Below are 13458 nucleotides of genomic sequence, written 5' to 3'. Positions count from 1 at the left end.
TTTATATGATCACTTAGGAAATTATAGACCTTGGGCCAAATTCTGTCTGTTGACTAATGTAAATAAAGTTTTGTTTATAATTTAACCCTACCCATTTATTATATATTGTCTAAGACTACTTTTGAAAAGGTCTTATAAATCAATGGATGTGTAACTAATGTGATTCTGCAATCAGTATATGGGGTAAAAATGGGAGTTCATAACCCACTTGAATCAAAGTGTGAAATATGATATATCAAGAACTATGTAATGTTTTGAACAACAATAAAAATTAAAAAAAAAAGAAAAGGTCTTTACCTCCTTAGATAATAGGCAGCAACAGAGGCAGCCTAGTGTAGTTAGCAAAAACTATTAGTGAAAGTCAAAGTACGTAAGAATCAAAACATAGGTCGATCAAGTCAGATGCAGTGGGGCACACCTGAATCCTAGTGGCTCAGGAGGCTGAGGCAGGAGGATTGAGAGTTCAAAGCCAGCCTCAGCAATGGTGAAGTGCTAAGCAAGTCAGTGAGAGCCTGTCTCTAAATAAAATGCAAAATAGGGCTGGAGATGTGGCTCAGTGGCTGAGTGTCCCTGAGTTCAATCCCCTGTACCAAAAAAAAAAAAAAAAGAAAAGAAAAGAAAAAAAGTCAATCACCTAATTCAACTTCCTAAATTCAGAAGATTTATTTAAATTAATTTATTATTATTATTATTATTATTTTATTTTTTTTGGTACTGGCAACTGAATCCCAGGGCACTTAAATCACTGAGCCACATTTCCAGCCTTTTTATTTTTATTTATTTTAGGTTGTAGATGTATTTTTTTAGTTGTAGATGGACACAATACCTTTATTTATTTATATGTGGTGCTGAAGATCAAACCCAGGGCCTCACATATACTAGGCAAGTGCTCTACCACTGAGCCACAACCCCAGCCCCCCAGCCCTATTTTTTTGTATATTGTTTAGAGACAGGGTCTCAATGAGTTGTTTGATGCCTTAGGATCCTCCTGTCTCAGCCACCAGAGTCACTGGGATTACAGGCATGTGCAACCACGCCCTGCCCAACCATTTTATTTTTTGAAACAGGGTCTCATTAAGTTGCTTAGGGCCTCATATGAGTTGCTAAGGCTGGCTCTGAAGTTATCATCCTCCTGCTTCAGCTACCTAAACTGCTGGGATTATAGGCATGCACCACGGAGCCCAGCCAGAAATAGATTTTAAAAGGAGACATACATTAAGAGAAAATACTTAACGGGCTGAGGATATAGTTCAGTTATTAGAGTGCTTGCCTCACATGCACAAGGCCCCAGGTTCAATCCCCAGCACCAATAACAAAACAAAAGGGAATACTATAAACAACTTGAAACCCACACTACCTTTTGGCAGGTACATCATAGAGGCAAATATTATAACAAAAGAAATATAAGAAATAGATAATGATCTACCCAGTCTAAAATTCTTTTTACTAAGAATGTAAAGGCATGGATTTTGTTTTGTTTTTGTTTTTTCAGGAATAAACCAAGGGCCTTATGAATGCTACTAGAGAGCCAAGCACTCTACTACTGATCTACACAGCCAGCTGAAGACAGGAACTCAGTCTGGGGGTAGGCTTTAAGGACCCCTTAAATATGTGAAACAGTATGAAACATTTTAAACTTTTTTTTTGAACGTAGGAGGTAGGCTAGGGGAACTTTACAAATGAACTACACCTCTATCCATTTATTTTTTATTTTGAGACAGTGATGAGGGCCTTGCTAAGTTGCTGAACCTGGCCTTGAACTAGTCACCCTCCTGCCTCAATCACCTGAATAGCCAGGACTAGAACTAGAAGCATAATACATACACACACACACACACACACACACACACACACACATATATATGCATGCATATATATATATTAGAAGTGTTTAAAAATATTGGGCTGGGGTTGTGGCTCAGCAGTAGAGAGCTCACCTAGCACGTTCGAGAATATATATATATATATTCATTCATTTATTGGTACCAGGGATTAAACTCAGGGGCATTTGACCACTGAGCCACATCCTCAGCCCTATTTTGTATTTTATTTAGAGACAGGGTCTCACCGAGTTGTTTAGTGCCCCGCCATTGCTTAGGCTGGCTTTAAACTCACAATTCTCCTGCCTCAGTTTCCCAAGCCACTGGAATTGCAGGCTTAATATTTTTTTAATATTTATTTTTTAGTTGTACACATTACCGTTATTTTGTTTATATATTTTTATGTGGTGCTGAGGATCAAACCCAGAACCTCGCATGTACTAGATGAGCTCTCTACTGCTAAGCCATAACCCCAGCCCAATATTTTTAAACACTGCTAATTAAAGGCTCAAAAGGGACTAGTAAATTTGTTTTCATGCATCTTTATGCCATATTTAATGATATAGGAAACTGCTTTTGTTAGGTTATATAACATTAAATACACTTGGATCTCAGTTATGTTCAAATAAATATAATATGTATAATATAAAGTACTAGAAACAAATATACCAAAATGTTAATAATACAGTGGTTTTTTCTAAGAATGGTGCGGTAGGATGGAGTGGGAAAAAAATGATTGCCGGGCTGGGGATGTGGCTCAAGCAGTATCGCGCTTGCCTGGCATGCGTGCGGCCCGGGTTCGATCCTCAGCACCACATACAAACAAAAATGTTGTGTTCGCCGAAAACTAAAAAGTAAATATTAAAATTCTCTCTCTCTCATCTCTCTCTTTTTTAAAAAAAAAAAAATTTAAATTAAAAGAAAAATGATTGCCATTTTGTTTTCTTACTGTTCCAAATTTTCAATATTTTTATAATCAGTTTTCCCATGTATCACATCCATTCATTCATTTTTATAATTTTTTTCAAAATGAATTTAGGTAGTTCATAGTAAATGATTTATTTAAACAGTAGAGAGTGCAGGCTGAGGTTGTGGCTCAACGGTAGAGCACTTGCCTAGCATGTGTGAGGCCTGGGTTCAATCCTCAGCACCACATAAAAATAAATAAAATAAAGGTATTGTGTCCAACTACAACTAAAAAATAAATATTAAAAATAAATAAATAAATAAACAAACAAACAGTAAAGAGTGGTATGAATGAAAGTAAGCACCTCTCCAGAAACAACCAAGTAACATTTTCTATGCATTCTTACTGAAACTAGTTACATAATATTTGTATATTCCGAAAGTTTAAATATACACAGAATTATGCCTAGGATGGCTCCTCCCCTAGTGCCAATATCCTTAAGGCTCTGTTTATAGTCAAGCTTAACTTTTTATCTATTACCTTTCTGGTTTTATATACTTCAATCACCTTCTAACATTCAGAATGTATTCACAGATGCCATTTCTTCACTTGACTCTATTTTCAATTGCCTATCTCTAAATCTTCTTCAGATTTGTTGTACAAAAATAGGTTGGATGATGTAATGTATAAACTACTTCAAACATAAGTATGAAAACAATGAACAATTTTCTCAAACAGAGACAAAAGTTACAACTCCAATAATCAAACCATTATGTGATCTGATGAAAATATTTTTAGAAAACACCTGCACTGAGTAGAGAAAAGAGAATGGGAGAGGGAGGAGGGAAGAGAAGACAGTGAGGAAGGGGACCGAAATCAAATTCCATGCATGTATGATTTTGTCAAAATGAACACATGTACTATGTATAACTATAATGCTCTAAAACAAAAACAAAAATCTTGCTTTGAATTTCTAAACTGTATCAATGCAAAACTGTTATAAAAATATGGATGCATATAGACAATAACAAACAGTGATGATGTAACCATGAGAGTAATGGATAAATCTGGGTTCTGGATTTTTTTTTTGGCAGTATTGGGTAAAAGGGGCATTCTACCACTGAACTACATCTCCAATCCTTTTATTGAGTCAAGGATTTGCTAAATTGCCCAGCCCCGCAAATTGCTAGGATTACAGGTGTGCGTATGAGTAACCCAGCCTAAATAATCTGGGTTTTAATGTCAATTACTATTTTAAACTTTGTAAAAACAAAAACGAAACCCCCACAAAATGTTATATCAAGCCCTGGGATTGAGCCCCAGAGCTACACATAAACAAACAAAAATCTGGATAAGTTTATCTGCTGGCTTTATAAGGTGTTATAGCACACCCTACATACCTAAATGCACATTTTAATATTGACAATGATGCTTAAAAAGTATACAGAGTGGGCTGGGGTTGTGGCTCAGTGGTACAGCGCTCGCCTCGCATGTGTGAGACCCTAGGTTCGATCCTCAGCACCACATAAAATTAAACAAGTGAAATAAAGGTGTTGTGTCCAACTACAACTAAAAAATAAAACAAAAAGTAAAAGAAGTATACAGAGTATATTGATGCAAAATGGACACTACAAAAAAATCAACACCATTTGGCACAATCTGCCAACATCTTAATTCTGGAATAGATTAAGGGAAAAAGCTAGACTTCAGCACAACCCGTTTAAAAATTCACATAGGAAAACAAGCTAAGAGAGGAAAATTTTTAAAAATCCTGTAGACACATGATTCATTGCCAGTACCTTTGTCCTTCTTGAAATCCAGTGCATCTTGTTTATCTGTAACAATTTCCTTCATGTTAACAACACTTCGGTGGATTAACTGACGAAGAATTTTGATCTCACGAATGGCTGTAATTGGGAATCCCTCTTTCTCATTGTCTAATCGCACCTTCTTCAGAGCTACTAGTTCTCCTGCCAAAACAAATTCAACATTTTTTAATATATATTTTTTAGTTGTAGGTAGATACAATACCTTTATTTTATTTTTATGTGGTGCTGAGGATTGAACCCAGTGCTTCACATGTGCTAGGTGAGCACTCTACCGCTTAGCCACAACTCCAGTCCAAATTTAACATTTTTTATCCACAATCATGAACCAGTATTATATGCCCTTGTTCTAAAAGACACTTAATACCTATTTTTATTTCCTTAAAAAAAAAAAAAAAATCCTGCCAGAGGCAGTGACACTTGCCTACAATACCAGTGATTGGGAGGCCAAGGCAAAAGTACTTAAGTTCAAGGCCAAACTCAGCAAATTAGTGAGGCCCTCAGCAATCTAGAAAGACCCTAAAGAGTGGGAATGTAGCTCAGTGGTAGAGCTCCCCTGAATTAAAGCTCCAGCACCAAAAACAAAAACTTACATTTCCCATTCTTTCTTTTCTTTTTCGGTATTAGGGACTCAATTTACCCTAAGAATGCACCCTAACACTGAACTACATCCCATCCCCTATTTATCTATTTTTATTCATTCATTCATTGATTCATTCATTCATTGATTCATTCATTTATGCATGCTGGGGATTGAATCCAGGGTCTTCTGCATGCAAGGCAAGCACACTACCAACTGAGGTATATCCCCAGCCCCCACTATGTTCTTTATATTCTTTTCTTTACTTATTTTGATAAGGAATTGAATCCAGAAGCACTTTACCACTGAGCTACATCCCAGTCCTTTCTATTTTTCTTTTCCTTTTTTTGGTACTAAGGGTTAAACTCACATGCACATGACCACTGAGCCACATCCCCAGTCCTATTTTTTTGTATTTGATTTAGAAACAGGGTCTCACTGAGTTACTTAGCATCTCACTTTTGCTAAGGCTGGCTTTGAACTCTTGATTCTCCTGCCTCAGCCTCCCAAGGCACTGGAATTACAGGTGTGCACCACTGTTCTTAGTTTATATTTTTATTTTGAGACAGGGTCTCACTAAACTCCTAAGGGGCTCACTAAGTTGCGACTGTTGGCCTCAAACTTCCTGCCTCAATCGTCTATGGGAACTATGTTCCTTTCTTGTCAAATGTATTTTTTTTTAATTTGGATTTGTTATTTTCAAATTCAGTTAGGCCTAAAAGTTTGAATTATTAAAACATACCAATAATTAAATATTTCATTTTAAATTTCAAGAACTTCTCCCCTACAACCCTACAACTTTTATTTTCTCCCTTTTAAAATTTCCAGGGAGCAACCAGGCATGGTGGTATATACCTGTAATCCCAGCGATTTGGGAGGCTGAGGTAGGAAGATCGCAAGTTGAGGCCAGCCTCAGCAATTCAACAAGACCCAATCTCACAGTAAAAAATTAAAAGGATAGACTGGGGTTGTGGCTCAGTGGCAGAGTACTTGCCTAGCATGTGTGAGGCACTGGGTTCAATTCTCAGAACCATATAAATAAATGAAATAAAGGTCCGTCAACGACTAATAAAATTAAAAAAAAAAAAAAGTCTATCAACAACAACAACAAATATATATAGCTGGGCGCAGTGGCACATACCTATAATCCCAGCAGCTCAGAGGCTGATACAAGAGGATTGCGAGTTCAAAGCCAGCCTCAGCAATGGTGAGGCACTAAGCAATTCAGTGAAACTCTGTCTCTAAATAAATAACAAAACAGGGCTGGGGATGCAGCTCAATAGTTGAGTGCCCCTAAATTCAATACCTGTTACCAAAAAATTAAAATTAAATTAAAAAAAGGATTCTGGATATAGTTCAGTGGTAAACTTCTCTTAAGTTTAATTACCAATCCTAAATAAATAAATAAATAAATTTATTTATTTCCAGGAAGCTACAGAATGTTAGAATGAACCATAAAAAGAGGACTTTTTTTTTTTTTTAAAGTACTGGGGATTTAACTTGGGGCAGTCTACCAATGAGCCACATTCCCATCTCTCTTTTATTTTTTGAGACAGGGTCTTGCTAAGTTGCTTAGGACTGTAGCTGAGGTTGGCCTAAAACTTGAGATCCTCCTACTCAACATCGAGATTAAACTCAGGAGCACTTGTCCACTGAGAGACATTCCCAGCCCTATTTTGTATTTTATTTAGAGACAGGGTCTCACTGAGTTGGCAAGTGCCTCGACATTGCTGAGGCTGGCTTTGAATTCATGATACTCCTGTCTTAGCCTCCTGAGCCACTGGGATTACAGGTGTACAATACAGTGCCCGACTAAGAGAAATGTTTTAAAAGAATAATTATTGTGTGCTAGGTCTGGTGGCACAGGCCTATTATCCCAACGGCTTGGGAGGCTGAGGCAGAAAGACTGCGATTTCAAAGCCAGCCTAAGCAATGGTGAGGAATGAATGAAGCAACTCAGTGAGACCCTATCTCTAAATAAAATACAAAATAGGGCTTGGGATGTCGCTCAGTGCCCGAGTTCAATCTCTAGTACCAAAAAAAAAAAAGGGGGGAAGAGGGGCGAACAAGGGAGAGAATTGAACAACAGCAGATGAGGTAGAGAGGGAAGATGGGAGGGGAGGGGAGGGGGGATAGTAGGGGATAGGAAAGGTAGCAGAATACAACAGTCACTAATATGCCATTTTGTAAAAATGTGAATGTGTAACCGATGTGATTCTGCAATTTGTATTTGGGGTAAAAATGGGAGTTCATAACCCACTTGAGTCAAATGTATGAAAGATGATATGTCATGAGCTTTGTAATGTTTTGAACAACCAATAAAAAAAAAAAAAAAACCATACCCAAACCACACACACACACACACAAAGAATAATTATTGTACAGTTCTCTTTCTATGTCCATAGGTTCTACATATATAGATTCAACCAATTGTGGATTAAACCTATTGAAGGGAAATATTGTGCCTGTACTGATTATGTACAGATGTTACTCTTGATTTACATAACTTTGCCTTGAATTAGGTACTGTAAGTACTCTATGGATGATTTAAAGTATACAGAAGGATGTGAACAGGCATAAAAGCAAATACCATGCCATTTTACATAAGGGACTTGAGTATTTGCAGATTTTGATATGAAAGGTCCTGAAATGAGGGGCTGGGGTAGTGGCTCAGTGGTACAGTGCTCGCCAAGCATGCATGAGGCACTGGGTTCGATCCTCAACACCACATAAAATCAAACTAATGTATCCACCTAAAACTAAAGATAAATAAATATTAAAAAAGGAAAAAAAAAGTCCTGAAATGAATACCTCACCCCACCTTCTAGTACTGGGGATTAAACCCAGGGACTCACACATGGTAGGCAAGTGCTCTGCCACTAATCTACATCTCTAGCTCCACTTTCCCTGCTTTTTCATAATTGTAACAGGGTCTTATTAAACTGCCCAGGCTGCCTTCAAATTGACAATCCTTCTGCCTCAGACTCTTGAGTAGCTGGGATTACAGGCATGCATCACAGAGCCTGGCTGCAGTTTTCTTTTGAAAAATGTTAGTCTATTTAATAACTTTTGGCAATCAAATTAAATTAAAAGACAAAATTTGTTTTTGATAATCCTCTTAAGACAATCAGATTTGGGGCTGGGGATATAGCTCAGTTGGTAGAATGCTTGCCTCACACACACAAGGCCCTGGGTTCAGTCCCCAGCACCACACACACACACACACACAAAAAAAAAAAAACAATTAGATTTGTTAAACTGTTAACCCAACATCAAAGCTTTTATGGCAATATTTACCTGTGTCTTTGTCCTTGGCTTTATATACTTGGCCATAGGTTCCCTCTCCAATAATCCCAATAATATCAAACTTGTCCACACATCGTTTCCCCCAGTCACTTTCTGTTTGTCGTCTTTCTCCATAACGAGGACAACAAATTCTAAAAATAAAAATAGTTAAAAATGTTATTTTTTCATGATGACTCCACTGGCTCCTTTATCACCATTACCATCTTTGACAGAAAATCTTTAATAAAACATGATATTTTACACAATTAAATGTGTGTCTAACTCCTGTATTGTCTAAATTTTTTTATTGAAAAGGCAGAAGTCAAATGATATAAAATAGCTTAAAAAAATCTTTGACAATGAGAAAAAGAGTTAGGATTCTGGCTTCAGGAAGACTGGGGATCAAATAATAAGTTGGTTGCTCACTTTGTGATCTCTCTTCAATACTGGCTTCAGTTATAAAATGGGGAAAGAATCCCTATATCCTAGGCTTACTATGAAAATAAAATATAAAACTTTGGCAGTTAACACATGCTTAATATTTGGTAACGGGGGCTGGGGATGTGGCTCAAGCGGTAGCGCGCTCGCCTGGCATGCGGTGGCCCGGGTTCGATACTCAGCACCACATACAAACAAAGATGTTGTGTCTGCCGAAAACTAAAAAAAAAAATAAATATTTAAAAATTCATAAAAAAATATTTGGTAACTATTTTTATTAACAGAGAGATGAAATCAATAAAAGTAGACCCAGTTTACACTATCTTTACATTGTGACAATTTATATGCTTTTTGGGAAAAAAAATAATATTTCATTAATGTGTGCATGTTGGCACCCTGAATTAAAAGGGCTTTTTACTTCTTTAACACTGTTAGTATCATGAACTCAAAAGACACAATGAAGGGCTGGGGTTGGAGCTCAGCGGTAGAACACTTGCCTAGCATGTGCGAGGCCCTGGTTCAAATCTCCAGTATCACATAAATATAAATAAATAAAATAAAGCTATTGTGCCCAAATACAACTAAAAGGAAAATTTTTTTTAAAAAAGACAATGAGATCACTCAATATGGATTTGGGAATTTATTACTTTTCTAAAAACCTAGCCAGGTTATCTGTGGGACCAGATAAAAGGGTTTTCCTAAAGAGTGTTTTGACTGTAAAAATATACTTCAGAAGCTGGGCTTGGTGGCACATACCTATAATCCCAGCAGCTTGGGAGGCTGAGGTAGGAGGATCGTGAGTTCAAAGCCACCCTCAGAGGGCTGGAGTTATGGCTCAGTGGTAGAGTGATGGCCTAATATTCGTAAAGCACTGGGTTCAGTCCTCAGCACCACACAAAATAAATAAATAAAGGTATTTTGTCTGTCTACAATTAAAAAAAAAAAAATCTAGCCTCAACAACAGCAAGGCACTAACCAACTCAGTGAGATCCTGTCAATAAATAAAATACAAAATAGGGCTGGGGATGTGGCTAAGTGCCCCCAAGTTCAACCCCCAGGACCAAAAAATTTAAAAAATACACAAACACACACACATACACACGCATACACACACATTAAGACCAGACATCACTGTCTTTTATTTATTTATTTGAGGGGGGCAGGTACTGGGGATGGAACACATGTGTTCAATCCTTACCATCAGGGTGCCAACATGCACACACTGGATGCTTTACCAGAGAACTAATCTCCAGTCCATTTTATTTTTTCTTTTGAGACAGGGTCTTCCTAAAATTGCTGAGGGCCTTGCTAAGTTGCTGAAATTGGCATCAAACTTGCAATTCTCCTGCCTCAGAATCCCAAGTTCCTGGGATTACAGGCATAAGCCCCTGGACTTGCTGAGAACAAACTTCTATGACCTTACTGATATGTGTTGTGGAAAAACACAAAAGTAAGCAAGACAACTATTAAAGACAGACTCCCCCCAAAACTCACTTTGGTCTCTTTTTGTATGGTTGCTGAGGTGGTGTAATTGCCTTTGGCTCTGGAGAGTCTGGGGGAGATGGATCCCCACCAGGGAGCTCAGGAGGGAGAGGGAGGTCGGTGAGTAAGTGACGTGTCCTCTGTTCCTTCTCTTTCTTTACAGGTTTTGAAGGAAGAATTTCTTTTGGGCTAAATAATAGAGGGGAAGAAAAAGATTGCAAATTACTTAAGAGATATGTAAATAAAACTTCACAAAGAAGGTAATAATGCCTAGCTATTAAAATATTTCAACGATTTTACTTTTAAGGAAAAAAATCTGTAATGTAACACAAGGAATTAGTTTATCACAGCTAAGCAAATTGGAATTTTGCAAAAAGAGACATCTACAGCATACTAAAGAAACAATAAAAAATTTGATATTATTTACACTTTCTTTATAAATTCTTTCCTCAATATCTTTAGATTTTTATGAAGATGTAATAAAATGCAAGAATTAATCTCTGAATTCACAATGTATCACTGCAACTCATAGAATTTACCAAACCTACTCTATACTTTAATCAACAAAGATTAAAAAAAAAATGAATGAAAACTCAATAACTTAAAAACTACTTTATTATTAAAAATATAGAAGGAACTTGGAAAAAAGAAGTTACAGTGTTTTATAAGAAATATAACTAAGTTAGGGGGCTGGGGTTGTAACTCAGCAGTAGAGTGCTCGCCTAGCATGCATGAGGCACTGGGTTCAATCCTCGGTACCACATAACAATAAATAAAATAAAGGTATTGTGTCAATCTACAACTAAAATAATGATAACAACAACAACAAAGAAATATAACTTTGTTGGAAATCAAAACTAGTGGAAAATATACTGAATTATTCTATTTGGAAAAAGAATGCAGCAACCATCTCCGACCAGATAAATAAACAAATAATTCTAAAAATGAGAAAAAGAATCCAAGCAATTATTTCAGAATCATTTAAGCAACTGGTGATTAACATGATAGCCACACAAAATTATAACAGTAAATGGGAAGGAAAAAAAAAAAAAAAAGATTTCTTTCCTGGAATAAATAGAAGAGTCCGTTTTGGACCCAATTTTTTAAACCATCTATTTTTTGGTGGTGGGGGGGCACTGGGGATGAAATCAGGGGCACTCAACTTCTTTTTTTTTTTTTTTTTAAGTTTTTTTTTAATATCTATTTTTTAGTTTTCGGCGGACACAACATCTTTGTTTGTATGTGGTGCTGAGGATCGAACCCGGGCCGCACGCATGCCAGGCGAGCGCGCTACCGCTTGAGCCACATCCCCAGCCCAGGGGCACTCAACTTCTGACCCACATCCCCAGCCCTATTTTGTATTTATTTATTTATTTAATTAATATTTATTTTTTAGTCGTAGTCGGACACAATACCTTTATTTTATTGATTTATATGTGGTGCTGAGAATCGATCCCTCCCATTAGCTAGGCAAGCACTCTACCGCTGAGCCACAACCCCAACCCCCCTATTTTGTATTTATTTAGCCAGCTTTTACTGAGGCTGGCTTTGAATTTACAATCCTCCTGCCTCTGCCTCCCAAGTCACTGGGTAAACTATCTAAATTTATTTATTTATAAGATTAATTTTGTGCCATGCACACCCTCAGCACAGACATCTACAGTGCAGTACACTAATTCATGCCTACAAATAAACTAGGCTACTTATCAATTCTTTTCTATTCCTTAAAATTATCAGAAAGTTGAAAAGAATTTGATAATCTTAACAACTCCTCCAAGATCCTCTATTTTTCTGATCATGAATACTTTCTGAAATCATAAAAAAAACAGGCATATCCCCTGCAATGTCTTTTTTCTTTAATTTTCTATGCTGAGACAGGGTTTTGCTAAGTTGCTGCAGTTGGCCTCTAACTTGTTATTCTTCTGTCTCAGCCTCCTATATCACTGGGATTATAGGCATGTGCCACTGCATCTGGCCCTCATAAAAAATTATTATAAAACATCTTGCTGCTCTTTGTGTGTGAAATTCTCTTTCCCATGAAAGAATATTATTTATTTAAAATACAAGAACACAATTTCAAGAGCTATTAATTCTTACTAATTTCTATCATTTTAATCCCTTGTAAACAGAGCAATAGAATGTATATTAGTTTGTATCATACATCAACTAGAAGTAGGTAGTTAATGGAGTACAGAATAATCATCTGAAACATTATGAATTTCTAGTAGAGATGAACACACATCACAATCTACACTCACATTTTTCTACCATGGTAAAAAAGCCCATTACCAGAAAAGTCTTCAGTAAGGTATACAATAGATTTTTTATTTTTTTATATTGGTGATTGAATCCAGGGGAACTTTACCACTGAGCTTCATCCTCAATCCTTTTTTATTTTATGACAGAGTCTCACTAAGTTACTGAGAGTCTAAGTTACCCAGGCTGTCCTTGAACTTGCAATCCTCCTGTCTCAGCCTCCAAAGTTGCTAAGATTACAGGTATGCACCAGTGTGCCTGCTATTGCAATACAGATATTTAAAATTTCTTCTCATTTAGCCAGGCATGGTAGCATAGGCCTATAATTCCAGCCACTTAACAGGATGAGGCAGGAGGATTACAGATTTGAAGCCAGCCTCAGCAATGCAAGCTAGTGAGACCCTGTCTCAAAAATAAAATGGGCTGGGATGTGGATCAGTGATTAAGTGCCCCTGGGTTCTATCCTTGGTACCAAAAAAAATAAGTAAAGAGATTTAAAATTTCTTCTTCTATAGCTAATATATTCAGGGAAGGAAAATTCATAATTTCTCAATTATTATTAGGTATTATTTTTCATTCTTTATTTTAATAATCATTCTTTTTTGGGGGGGGGTACAAAGGATTGAACCCAGGCACATTTAACCACTTAGGTACATCTCTACCCCCTTTTTATACATTATTTTGAGACAGGGGGTCTTTCTAAATTGTTAAGGCTAGCTCTGAACTTGTGATCTTCCTGCCTCAGTCCCCCAAAATGCTGAAATTACAGGCATGTGCCACCATACCCAGCATAAGAAATTCTTTTTTGTGGTCCCAGGGCCTTGTGCATTGTGCATATAAGGCAAGCACTCTATCAGCTGAGCT

General features: G+C 36.9%; 1 protein-coding gene across 10 annotated transcripts in view; it reads right to left on the bottom strand.

The window, feature by feature from the left end:
• Cdk12 (cyclin dependent kinase 12) overlaps window positions 1-13458 on the bottom strand; it is an 83429-nt gene that overhangs the window by 52318 nt on the left and 17653 nt on the right. For all 10 annotated transcript variants that reach the window (XM_046420352.2, XM_046420350.2, XM_058571581.1 and 7 more), the window contains exons 3-5: window positions 10351-10527; window positions 8431-8570; window positions 4527-4697 (exon numbers count right to left, since the gene is read on the bottom strand). In XM_046420352.2, the coding sequence (XP_046276308.1) occupies window positions 4527-4697; window positions 8431-8570; window positions 10351-10527 (488 nt within the window). The remainder of the gene's footprint in view (window positions 1-4526; window positions 4698-8430; window positions 8571-10350; window positions 10528-13458) is intronic.

Source organism: Marmota monax, unplaced genomic scaffold (genome assembly GCF_021218885.2).
Source record: "Marmota monax isolate L192 unplaced genomic scaffold, Marmota_monax_Labrador192_F-V1.1 WCK01_AAM20220418_F8-fsc00064, whole genome shotgun sequence".
In the NCBI taxonomy this organism is placed as follows: Eukaryota; Metazoa; Chordata; class Mammalia; order Rodentia; family Sciuridae; genus Marmota; species Marmota monax.
Note: the sequence above shows the minus strand (reverse complement) of the source record. Positions and strands in the feature narration are given on the sequence as shown.